The 12,040-nt window shown below is 60.3% G+C and overlaps 1 protein-coding gene across 2 annotated transcripts; it reads right to left on the bottom strand.

Annotated features, from left to right (window-relative positions):
- Window positions 1–1,214: 1,214 nt before the first annotated feature.
- Window positions 1,215–11,928, bottom strand: PDCD1 (programmed cell death 1). Of its 2 annotated transcripts, none has more exons than XM_037161283.2 (5): window positions 11,778–11,928; window positions 3,931–4,290; window positions 3,506–3,667; window positions 2,367–2,401; window positions 1,215–2,121 (listed from the first exon to the last, which is right to left on the bottom strand). In XM_037161283.2, the coding sequence occupies exons 1-5, from the start codon at window positions 11,851–11,853 to the stop codon at window positions 1,891–1,893; spliced, it is 864 nt and encodes a 287-aa protein (XP_037017178.2). In that variant the 5' UTR covers window positions 11,854–11,928; the 3' UTR covers window positions 1,215–1,890. The 2 variants fall into 2 exon arrangements, with proteins under 2 accessions (XP_037017178.2, XP_037017177.2); XM_037161282.2 differs by having other exon boundaries at window positions 1,215–2,124.
- Between the last annotated feature and the right edge of the window lie 112 nt (window positions 11,929–12,040).

The following is a 12,040-nucleotide window of genomic DNA, read 5'->3' on the forward strand; positions in this document are numbered from 1 at the left end:
CTCAGGCAAAAGTCTACCCTGCGCCCGGCCGGGCCCATTCCTGCCTCCAGGTGAGCCCGAGCCGTCGCTTCAGTCCCAGCCAGCCGAGGTCCCACGAGGCAGGTCTGTCCCTGTCCCTCCCTGGCCTCCTTGGCTGTCACTCGCTCACTGTTCGGTGTGAACTCTACAAGCCAGGTGCGTGGTTGCCGTCGGGACCCCGTGAGTTTATGAACTAACCCAGGGACAGCCTCTGTGGTGTTGGCGAGCAGTCCCGTCAGCCTGGCACCGCACTCACCCAGGGCTCGCACGCCCGGGCGCCAATCCCCTCCGGTTTGCTGGGGACCGAACGGTCTTTGTCACGTATCCTGCTGACTGCTTAGCATCAAAGTGTGACAGCTATTTCAGGTGTACGACCTCTGTTTCTGGGTGTTAGTGCTGCCTCTGCTCCTTGCCCGGGTTTTCTAGCTGCCACAGTGGTTCCCACAGAACCTCTGGGCTTCGCGGGCTCACCTGTCACTGCGGCCTCCCCGGGAGGCACTTCCGGTGACCGAAACCTGGGCCGGCTCCTCGTCTCTTCCCAGACAGGTGTCTCCACCTCCCTTGCTCCCCACCAGCCAGGACAGGACCCCGGGCTGCAGGCACAGGCTGTGAGCTCAGAGTGTGGGGAGCTGGTGGGGCCCAGACAGGGCTCCCTGGGAGGGGGCAGGTTGGGGGCATGTCTACTTGCGGGCAGGGACCCAGTGTGGTGGTGGCCTGTCAGCTCTGGGGGACGGACCTCGTGTTCTCTCTGTTGCAACCAGGACCTGCTCGCTGGTAGCCTGGAGCAGCCACCCACCGCCTGGTCTGGCCCCAGCCCAGGGCAGGGGACCTGCCAAGGAGGGACCCTGAGGCATGGGGGACCCCCGGGGGCTGCAGCAGGGCAGCTGTAGGCACAGTCGTTCAGGCCCCCTCCTCCTGGCAGAGGTGGTCTGGGGCCCGGGGGCAGTGGGACTGTGTGGTATGGGGTCCAGGAAAGGATTCTGGGGGGCGGTGCCCGGAAGCCCCCTGACATCGGAGGCTGAGGGTGTGAGTTTGAGGGGAGCAGAGATGAGGGGCCTCAGGGGGCCTGCATGCCTCTGCAGTAGCGACCAAGGGGACAAGAGCCCTCCACCTGCCCGGCAGCAGCAGAGCCCGTCCCCTCTCCCCCTGCCCTCGAGAGGGGGACAGAGCCGGGGGCTTTCTTTGAGCTTCCGCCATCATTTAATTATAATATAATAGAAGGGAAAGGGCCTCTCAAGTGTGAGCTCCTGAGCCCCATGCCCAGCAGCCAGTGCTGTGTGTGTGGCGGGCAGAGCGCAGCAGGCCTGGCTGAGGGCATCCGCCCAGCACCTTGGGCTCTGAGGTGTCCTTAAATAGCACCGGGAATGGGCAGCAGGGAGGAGGCCACTCCAGGGTGCTGCCTGAGCACTGTGGCCAGGAGCGCTCTTGTCCAGGCCCGGGAAGTGCCAGGTTCTTGCACAGCCCCGTGGGCCCCTTGAGCTGTGGGCTGGGTCTCCTTGCTGTGGGGGCACCTCACCTGCCGCCCCAAGGCAGAGTCTCCAACCAGGACCCGGCTCTCCATGTCCAGGCACCAGGCTCCCCTGAGGAGCAGCAGGGTCGCCACGACTCCTGAAGCCCCAGGAGCGTAGGAGGCACAGAGCAGCAGTCAGGACAGTGACCAGGCCAGCTGAGTGGGGTCTATGCCGGGAGCCCTGGGGCGGCTTCTGTCCTCGCCCGGGTCCCTGGGGACTAAGAGGAGAGCGGGGCAAGGCTGGCACGGTGCACGGCCCCGTGTCCACGGGTGGCCCCCACAGCTGTGTGCTCCTCCAGGGTGGGGGGGGTCACTCCACTCTCCGTCACTGGGTCTGAAGGCCATGGGCCGGTGGGGGCCCATCAGAGGGGCCAGGAGCAGCGTCCGTCCTCGAGTCTCAGAGGCCAGGGCCCCTGCGGGCTGTCAGCTGAAGCCCTGCGGGTGGGGGAGCCTGGTCTGCCAGGGAAGACAATGGTGGCGTACTCCGTCTCTTGGGGGACAGAGGGAGCAAAGGGTTCCGGGGTCTTCTCCTGCCACTGGAAGTCCAGCTCCTCATAGTCCACGGAGAACACAGGCGCCGGGGAGACACCTTCCTTCTTAGGAGGGAGGGAGAGAGGGGTCAGCACTGTCTGAGCGGCCGGTGCGCGCACAGACGCACGCCCTCCCCACACAGGCCCGACTGGTCCTGGGCCCCGGCCCCCACGCACAAAGAAAGCACGTGGTTGTGGATGGGTGTGGCTGCTCCTGAGGCCACTCACCCGTGGGGCAGAGCTTCTTGTCCCCTCACCCTTCCCTGTACTGTCCCCAGCGCCACGGCCGGCAGAGGAGGGAGACTCACCAGCGGCGGGTCCTCGCGGCAGCAGGCACAGGGCCCTACAGAGAAACACAGGGGAGCCCCTGAGGCCCGGCGGGGGTCTCACAGGGGAGTCGTGCGGGGGGCCTGGGGAGCCTGTGGCCATGGGAGGGCCCCGAGCACACGCCCTGCTTGCCCCCGTTCTCCGTTACCCCCCCTGAGGCCCTGATCCTCTGCCAGGCTCCTCTCTGGAGCAGGGCCGTCTGGGCGCGTAGCCCCTGCCTCCTGCCCCACTGCCTCTAGTCACCAGCCTGCTGATCCTGGTGCCTGCGGTCGGGGACAGACCACCCCAGGCCGCCAGCTGGCGCCACAGGGCACACAGCAGACACACAATCAGTGACGCTGGGGCAGCGTCTCCGGGACGGATGCCACACAGGAACGCCACGTGAGACTCCACCGTGACCAGCACCCGGGGCACACGAAACATCTCAAAGTCTCTGTGGGAGGAAAGCGTGGTCCCCGGAGGAGTGAGCCTCGGAGGGCGTGGCCGGGCAGGTCAGTGCGGGGGCTTCCCCAACTGCTCAGGGGGGGCTGCTGAGGCCTGTGACTTCCTTTGTCTGGGTCACTGTGGGGCCTCCTCCTGCCGTTGGTTACATGACCCCCGGGCGCCCGTCCGGGAGAGCTTGACCAGCACCTCTTCGGAGGGGCCGACCGCACCCTGACTGGGCCCCTATGGGCAGTGTCCCTCTCTTCAGCCCCAGGGATGTCCCCCCATCGTCAGAGTGACTCAGAGGGGACCGGCTGCCCGGGACCACACGGTCAATGTTTGTGGGAGGGCTGGGCACCCACAGCCTTCCTCCTGGTGATCAGAGGTGGCTGTGGCTGTCACCACTGGGCCCAGTAGCTGTTAGAAGCACCGTCACCGTGTTCTGCGGCCTGAGGCGCAGCTGAGGTTTGGGGGAGGCTCAGCCCAGGGGACTCTGCCTTCTTGTGTGGCCCTGAAGAGTCCCCCTGAGCAAGGGCTGTGGGGAGGGACCATGGCTGGGGTCTCCAAGGGGACCCCAGGCCCCGGCAGGGCCAGTCCACCTGCTCCCTGGGGGCGTTCACAGTGGAGGGCTGTGGGGGAGGGGCTGGTGGCCGAGGCCGCGGGCAGCGCCCTGGGCTCCACCGGGCTGGGGCGTTACCTCTCGTGGCCCTGGGGAAGGTGGCGGTCAGGACCCAGGTCAGCAGCAGCAGCAGCAGGATGCTCACCAGGACGCTGGTGACCCCGATGACCAGGCCCTGTAGCTTTCCCGCAGGCCTGGCTGGGGGGCTGGGGGTCTCAGTGGGTGGTTCTCGGGTTCTCTCTGGAGACACAGAGAGCAGAGGCTCGGCGGTGGGGACACAAAGCAGGGGCCCAGGGTCCCGCCCTGCACGACAGCCTCACCCAGGCCTGCAAGACCCCGAGAGACTCTGCCCCTGCCCCTCCCGCGGGAGAAGTGGGTCTGGGGTGCTTCCAAGCACAGGAGGCCTTAGCCATTGGTCATCGTGGCCCTGGGTGTGGGACCAAGTCCGGGGGGTGGAACTTGGCGAGGCCCCGCCCCGCCCGCCCTCGGCCTCGCCACTGCACCTGTCACCAGGAGCTCTGCGTGGGGGCTCTCGTAGATCTGCGTCTCCGGGGGCAGGTAGATGACGCCACAGAGGTAGGTGCCACTGTCATTGCGCTGTGCGGAGAGGACACTCATTTCGAAGTCCTGCCCACTGCGCAGCCAGGTCACTCGGAAGCGTGGGTCCGGGTGGACCTGGCCGCTGTCCTTGGGGAAGGCGGCCAGCTTGACCGTCTGGTTGCTGGGGCTCACGCGGTACCAGTTGAGCACAAAGTGCTCAGACGTGTTGGAGAAGCTGCAGGTGAAGGTGGCGGTCTCCCCTTCGGCCACGGTGAGCTGGGGCGGGCTGAAGGCCAGGGGGCTCCAGGGCCTGGCGGGCGTTTCTGGGACAGGGAGAGAGAGCCAGAGGGCCCTGAGGAAGGGGCGCAGGGCAGCCCACCCGTCAGGAGCCGACCAGCAGCCGTCCCTTGACACAGTCGGTGCGGATGAGATGCGTCTGCACAGCAGAGGCAGCTGTGGCTGGATTTCCTGTCTGTCTCTCCTGCATGTTTGTCTTTGGGATTAATCGGTGGGGGGATTTTTGGACACCTGCATTTCAGGTCCGATGACCCGCAGAATTCCAATGAGGTTGTACAAAATGATTTCTTGGCCATAGAACAAAAGTCCCCCCCCGATGAGGTAACCCCTGAACGTCTAAAAGTTGATGGAGTAACAGCCCCTCCTCTACCTTGGACAGGAGTATATATTAATAGAACTAGACAGGTAAAGAAGCAGGGGAAGCTGGTTAACTATTACAAACTGAGCAGGTAGAAACAATTACCAAGGAGTTAGAGTCCACAGTGCATAAAGAAACATTCTAGACAGAAAGACAGATAGCTAAGTTAGGCACCACAAAGGCCTTGTAATAAATTTCCTATAACCACTGTTCAGTCTAGCCTATCCTCTGACCCATGCCAAATTCTAAGAACCTTAATAAACATCTGTTCATCAACAAGACATTTAAAACTCTGTACATACAGCTATTTCTAATTGCCTGATTAATGACTCTCTTGGTCAAAATAACCTTTGTTTAGCATAACTGAATCTATGGAATTTCCCGTACTTTTCCTAGCTGCCTCTGTACTGATTTTTTCTGCTTAACCGATCATGCCACACACCTGTTCCTCTAATGTTATGTAACAATCTCTATAAAAATAAAGCCTAAATCAAACTCTGTGAGGTCGGTCAGACCCACAGAGGCTGGCTGTTCTCTGGCATCCAATCCAGTCAGGTGTCTGACTCTTCATTCATCACCTGCTCCATCCATCCTTTGGGGACCTGAGACCTGCCGAGGCTGGACCCTGGCACCCACCAAGACCTGCTGACGCTTTCCCACGTCCCATCAGGTAGGAAGATTCTGGAAAGCCCAACCCACACGGGAGTCCCCTGTGCCGAGCCTCTGCTGCGGAGTCTCGCGGCTCCTCCTCGTCCACCCTCGGGGACGGGGGTGCTTGGCCCCGCCACCAGGCGACCCCGCAATGGGATCTGGTTTGTTGATTGCCCGGGACCCGGGGTTGGGCACTAGGCCCCCGAGAGGTGGTTGTAGGGCCTTCACCCCCTCAGTGACGCCAGGTCCCCAGTTCTGGGCCCCAGGTCCCTGGTGGGCGAGGCAGGTAACTGGGCACTGGGCTGGCACAGTGGGGGCTCCCATGGAGAGCCCAGCCACGGTGGGCTCAGAAGTCAGCCTTTGCCTGCATTTCGGGACAAGCTCAGAGCGGGGACCAGCACGTGGGCGCTGCTGACCTCGGCGTGTCTTCTGCTGAGGCTGTGGGACTGGAGTTCAGAGGCCATCTGGGCCACAACCCCTGAGACGGACGGGGACAGAGGCCCCGATGCCCTGGGCTCGAGCCCACGCTCCCCAAAACAAGAACGTGCAGGGGGTCTGGGGGCGTCTGCAGGGCTCTCCGACACGGGAGCACATGCACAGGCTGTTACGGTCTCCTTCCCTCACACACATGCACACACGTGTTCACACGTCTGCTTGCACCGCTGTGGAATGTTGGCTGGGCACGGCTCCCACACTTGATGACATCCCATGCCGGCTGCCCCGCCCTGCCCTGTGGCTGCCCGACACGGTGGCCCTGAGGAGAGCAGGACGGGGCTGAGACCCAGAGCCCCTTCAGTCTGAGCCATGTCAGGGCACATGTGACCCAGGTACCTCCCGCCCCTCCCCACTGAGGGCCTCACACAGGACAAAATTACAGACATTTAGAGAGGGCAGGTGGGCCCTGAGGCAGTGACATCAGGTGGGTCCAGCAGTGTTCCCAGTGTCCTTACATTTCTGTGGCTGCTTACACTGAGGATACACAGGCCCCTCTCCACCGCCCACCCTGCTTACACTGAGGACACACAGGCCCCTCTCCACCGCCCACCCTGCTTACACTGAGGACACACAGGCCCCTCTCCACTGCCCACCCTGCTTACACTGAGGACACACAGGCCCCTCTCCACCGCCCACCCTGCTTACACTGAGGACTCTGGCTTGGAGGGGCCGGGGCCCAGCCAGCCTGGACCTCCAGCCATGTCCCCTCCCCTGGCCCCTCTCCTGGCCATGGACACATAGTCGAGGCTGGCACAGGGCCAGTCCTGTGGCTGCAGGTGCCTCCTTATGGACCCATCACGTGCCAGCTGGACGGGGGCCAGAGCCACGAGCCCCCATGCATGGCCCTGGGCATGTGCAGCGGGTGCGTCCCACTGGCTGGGAAGGGTGTGGATGTCATGGAGCCCACGGGGCCTGGAGGAGCCAGGCCTGGACCGGGGTCGGCCGGGACAGGTGGAGTCCTCTGGGGGTGACACAGACAGGGCTGGTACACAGCCAGACCTCCTCTCCCTTGTGACCACTTGCCCAAATGTCCAGAATTCTGGGTGCCCCTCGGCGACACTGACCCCAGCGTCTTCGAACATTCGTTCTGGAAGCACACAAGCCCTCACAACGAAAGTGTCATGTGAGTGACAGTCTGCGCTAGTTGCAGACTTGGCAACATCGTGCGGTGACCCTGCAGCAACAGGGCTCGGGGCAGTGGCTCTGTGGTCCCGCCCACCAGTGGGGTGCCCGCTGGTGCCCTCCTCGCAAACACCCCAGGAAGACCTGTCCTGGACGGCGCCACCGCAGGTCGCTCTCCCACCTCTTCCCCAAATCCATGCCTCCGCCCAAGTCCCACCTGCCAGGGCCTCCAAGCAGAACCCCTCTCGTGGCCAGGGCTGCCCAAGACGCTTCCCTGGGGGCCACACAGTGCACGACGCCCCTCCCCTTCCTGAACAGTCCCCTTCAACAGAGCCCCAGCGTGGGCCCTGCTGACAGCCTTGTCCCTTCCCCCACCACCATGTAGAAGGGGGACCCTGTTTTCTTCAATTTGAAATCTCATCTACCCCACCCCAACCTTAATTTGTGATCAACTCAGTCACTTGTCTGTTGGCTCTTTGTGACCTTTCTCACAGAACCGGGACTGAAGGAGGTGGGTCTCTCCCTATGCACCCCCCCACCCCGAGTCTCTTACTAATCACAAGGGGCAAAGGAGCCCAGAGAGAATGACCCCATTGTGAGGTCCCTGATGGGTGCCCCAAGAAGGACCCCCGCATCTGTGATCTTCCATGACCAAACACCAGGCACGCCCAGGTGGCGGGCACCTGCGCATGGGCTGGGACCCTTCTGGAAGTCCAGGGCTGAGGACAAAGCAAAAGCAGGCAAGTGGACTGCAGCAAACTACACAACTTCCGCCCAGCAAAGAAACTGTCAGCCGAGTGAAAAGGGCCTACGGAATGGGAGAAAAGGGGTTAATGTACAAAACATATAAAGAACCCATACAACTCAAAAGAAAAACAGACAATCTGATTACAAAATGGGCAAAGCACCTGAATAGGCATTTTTCCAAGGAGGGCATACAGGGGCCCACAGATATATGAAAAGATGCTCAGTGCCGCTCAGCATCAGAGAGATACAAATTAAAACCACACGAGATACCACCTCACACCTGCCAGAATGGCCACCATCAGTAAATCAAGAAGCAACAAGCGCTGGTGAAGACGTGGAGAAAGGGGACCCTGTGCACCGTTGGTGGGAATGCGGACTGGGGCAGCCGCTGTGGAGACAGTATGCAGCTTCCTCAAAAAAGTGAAAAATAGAACTACCATAGGATCCAGCAATTCCATGTCTGGGTGTGTATCTGAAGAAAAAACACTAACAGAAAAGACGAGTGCGCACATGCACTGCCGCCTCACTCACAGCAGCCAAGGTATGGAGGTAACCTAAGTGCCCATCAGCAGGTGAGTGGATAAAAGAGAAGTGTGCATCTGCGCAACGGAACATTACTCAGCAACCAAAAACAACAAAGTCTTACTGTTTTTGACAGTCTGGACAGACCTCGAGGGCATCATGCTAAGTGAAATAAGTCAGAGAAAGAGAAATACCACATAGTCTCACTTTCATGTGGAATCGGAAACACAAATTACAGAACAAAACAAAAAGGGAGCTCACGGATACAGAGAGCAGACGGTCACAGGTGGGGGGGGGTGCAGGGGTCCAAAGGCAGAAACTTCCGGGTCTAGGATGAGTGAGTCCGGTGATGTCCTGGCAGCAGGGCAGCTGCGCTCTGTCATTCTGAACCCTCTGTGTCCATGGACTTGACCCATCGCTGGTCAAAATACTTGGAAGAATTTAAAAATCCCAGAAAATTCCAAAATGCCAAACGTAAATTTGCCATATGTGAGCATTTGCAGAATCCACGTGAAACAAGTGGGAGTGGGCACACCTGCTGGCACTCTCTGCAGGTGCCACGTCGTTTTGGGATACGAGGGCCTGGAGCATCCCCGCATTTTGGTACCGTCTCCGGATGCCACGGGGTGACTGTTGCTATTTATTTAAGTGTCATCTGTTCTCAGAAACTTTTGTCCAGAACTTGCAAATGGTTGTGGTGGGTACACCTGGCCTGCAGATACAGTTTTTTCCTTTTACTTCACATAGAACTTAAAAAAGAAAAAAATGGAACAGCCACGAATTCATTAACACAGTAACACACAGAGGATGTCACATCAGAATGTGGGTCTCAGACCTCTCTCCTTAAACGTCGGAGGATCTGTGACACCGGATGGAAGACCCAACGCATGGCCCATGTCCAGGTTGGCCCTCCCGCGAGGCCGTGCACTTTCTTGACCACAGTGTGCCCACCTCTGGTGCCTTCTCTGCCTGTGGAAACCTTGAGACTAGTTAGGAAACTATGATCTCGTACTGGGTGTGGGTCAGTAAGAGCGCTCCAGGTGGCAGCGGCGAGAAAAGGAAGGGATGCAAGAGAGGATTTTAAAGATTTCCTGGCAGTCTGGTGTGGCTGGACAGGAAGAGCACAGTGACCCTCAGAGGCCCGGGCAGCGACAGTGCCCCGGCAGGTGTGGCTGCTGGGAGAGCTGGCTTGAAGCCATGAGTTCAAGTTCTAGTCCCATTCCAACCTGAGGCTACAGGGTGCATTCTAGCTCTGACAGTCAGAAACCTGAATCTCTGAGTTAGCAGTGTGTGATTTTCTTTGTTCAATCTTGGTACACACAGGTAGTTCAAAATTGCTAACTCATGTCTCCACAAAGGGAAACACTTTTAGGAACTAGACTGCAGCAAATCTGTGCAACAGAAACACTTTGTCAGAGCGCCAGGGGGTCTGGGGACCGACCCTCACAGAGAGAGATCGCTGCACATTTCCAAGTAGCCAGGAGAGTGAATCCTGACAATTTCCATTACAAGAAAATGAACCTGAAACTATGTCACCCAGGGCCATCACTACCCTTGTAGACAAACATCGAATCGTTACATTGTGCGCCTGAAATGAATGCAATGCAGTTCTACCGCAATAAACTATTCCCAGTCCTGAGGTTTTCTATATGTAAAGTAAAATTGAGATTTGGATTTTTTTAAAAGAAAGAACCCCAGGGCTTGCAAAGGCAGGGAGGCGGTGCCTGCCCTGGACCGTGGCTTTCACACCTGCAGGCCCTGCTGGGCTGCGGGCATCTGAGCTCAGGCTGCCGGGAGCCTCGGCTCTGAGACAAGGGCCTGGCTTCGCACCCACAGAGCAGCCCAAGTTCGGTGGCACACGCCAGGACGGGATGTGCGCCTGACTCACACGCTGAGTGCTGACCCAGCACTTTGGTCAGGCCTCATTTGAGAATGGGTGGTCGCACCTGTGACTGTTCACGATGGGGTCCAGAGAGTGGCCCTGTAAACAGGACCGTGTCCGTAGAAGAAGGGGGGCTCTGGACAGACACACACAGGACAGACCACGTGAAGACAGAGGCAGAGACTGGGTGAGGCGTCTCTAGCCCAGGTTGGAGAAGGCCGAGGGCACCACCGGGAGTGCGAGAGGCCTCGGGCCTGTGACGAAGCAGAGCAGCTGACACCTGGACCCCAGCTCCCCGATGCTGACCTGGCAGACTGTGCCCCCCTGCGGCAGAGCTGCCCGGTCTGCGGCGTCGGTCACCACCGCCCTGAGACACGCCGCAAACGGGCCGGTATCAGCCAGTGACTCTGGGTGAAGGGCACTCACTGCTGCTTTTGTGACTATTCTATAGGCTTCATTCTTTTTCAAAACTATAAGATGAAGAGTTAATAAAACGGTCTGACTTGAAAAGCGTGCCACAGGCTGTGCCGGGCGGTCTCCGTAAGGAAGCCGAGTTGACCCAAGACCCTGCCGGGCCGGCGATCTGGCCCGAGGTCTTCAGCTCGGCTCCCGACACGCGTCCACTCCCCTTGCTAACAGAGGGCGGGGGCGGCCCACCGCTGGGTGTGGGATATTTCGTGAAATGCAAGAAAAACGTGTACACAGGAGGGGGTTTCCATGGGAATGGCTAAATCAATAAACGGAGGGAATGAATTAGCAAGGAAAGAAGATGTCATGGAGTAGAAAGTCCCCTGAGGCCCAGAGCCGAGCCCGGGGGGAGAGGCGGAGGAGGGCCCGCATGCCCGAGACGCAGCAAGGTGCTCTGAGACAGCAGGGCCACCCCCGAAGCCCGGGTCACAGGGGGAAACTGAGGCACACCGAGGTTCAAAATCTTGGCCAAGACACAGGCTGATGCGCCTGAAACTGGAGGGACCGACTGGGTAGCATCTCTGTCTCTCTCTCCCGGCTTGGGGAAGGGGCCCTGCGGGGACCGGGTCACAGCTCCCCAGGACACCTTGGGTCCTCCTCCCAGGTGATACACACCCCTGTCCTCCTATGTCTGGGTCCCCCCAAGGCCTTCCACCAGGCTCCTTTGGGTCACAGCCCTGGGACAACCGACCCCAGCTTTGAGCTTCTCTGCCGGCCTTGAGGTCTCCCCGGACGGCTCACGCAGAGCAGTCCAGGGCCAGGCCACTTTGCCAGAACCTGCCGTGGATTCTGTGAGTCGTGCCCAGGGTCTGCGCCTGGGCATCTCCTCCAGAGACCTGAGGCATGTGTGCCCCAGGTGCCCGAGGGGGTCGGGGGACGGTCTTTATTCACACGGTTACTTTTGATGTGACGAGAGTAAGTGTCGGGGCCAACCAACCTGTCACCTCAGGCACCAGTCAGCCCCCTGTGAGGCCAGTCCGTCCCAGGAAAACTCAAGTTGGAGCAACGGGGCCCAGGTTTGGGGCTCTGGCCAGCCCAACACTGTTACCCTACAGAGAAGGGCACCGGCTTGCTGCCCACTGGACACAGAGGAGGAGTTGGGACACTGCTGCCTGCTCGGGAGCCTCACCACCGGGGGAGCCCAGAGAGCACTTTCCCGGCTCAAAGCCACACGGCACCTGCCAGGAGCCCTGCCACAGCCCTGTCCCCCTGCCAGGACCTGAGGTTGTCCCAGCCCCGACCCTCATCACACAGTCCTGGCCACCTACCTAGAAGCCATCCAGGCCGCCAGCCCAGCTGCAGCACTGCCCAGAGGAGCGGCCAGGGCGTCCACGGGATCCCCATGCCCCGAGCGAGCCAGCACCAGTGGTGCGACCTCCTCCTCTCCTCTGATGTAGCAGAAGTGCAAGCAGAAAGGAAACCGTCCCAGGCCCCGCTCTGTCTTCCTCCTCCTCCACTGGGGCGGGGAACGAGGTGGGTGGGTGGAGAGAGCGATGGGGAAGAGTGACAGGGGAGGGGGCGGGGGAAGAAG

This window comes from Artibeus jamaicensis, unplaced genomic scaffold, assembly GCF_021234435.1.
Source record: "Artibeus jamaicensis isolate MK-2021 breed Jamaican fruit bat unplaced genomic scaffold, CSHL_Jam_final contig_944, whole genome shotgun sequence".
In the NCBI taxonomy this organism is placed as follows: domain Eukaryota; kingdom Metazoa; phylum Chordata; class Mammalia; order Chiroptera; family Phyllostomidae; genus Artibeus; species Artibeus jamaicensis.

Bases quoted from the DNA above. Each gene is read 5' to 3' on its own strand.
- PDCD1 (XM_037161282.2), bottom strand. From the start codon at position 11,853: ATGGGGATCCCGTGGACGCCCTGGCCGCTCCTCTGGGCAGTGCTGCAG. The intron at 2,402-3,505 runs GTAACGCCCCAG...GTTTCTCTGTAG, and splicing joins CTTCCCCAGGGCCACGAGAG to GGCCCTGTGCCTGCTGCCGC. The intron at 2,125-2,366 runs GTGAGTCTCCCT...CTCCCTCCTAAG, and splicing joins GCCGCGAGGACCCGCCGCTG to AAGGAAGGTGTCTCCCCGGC.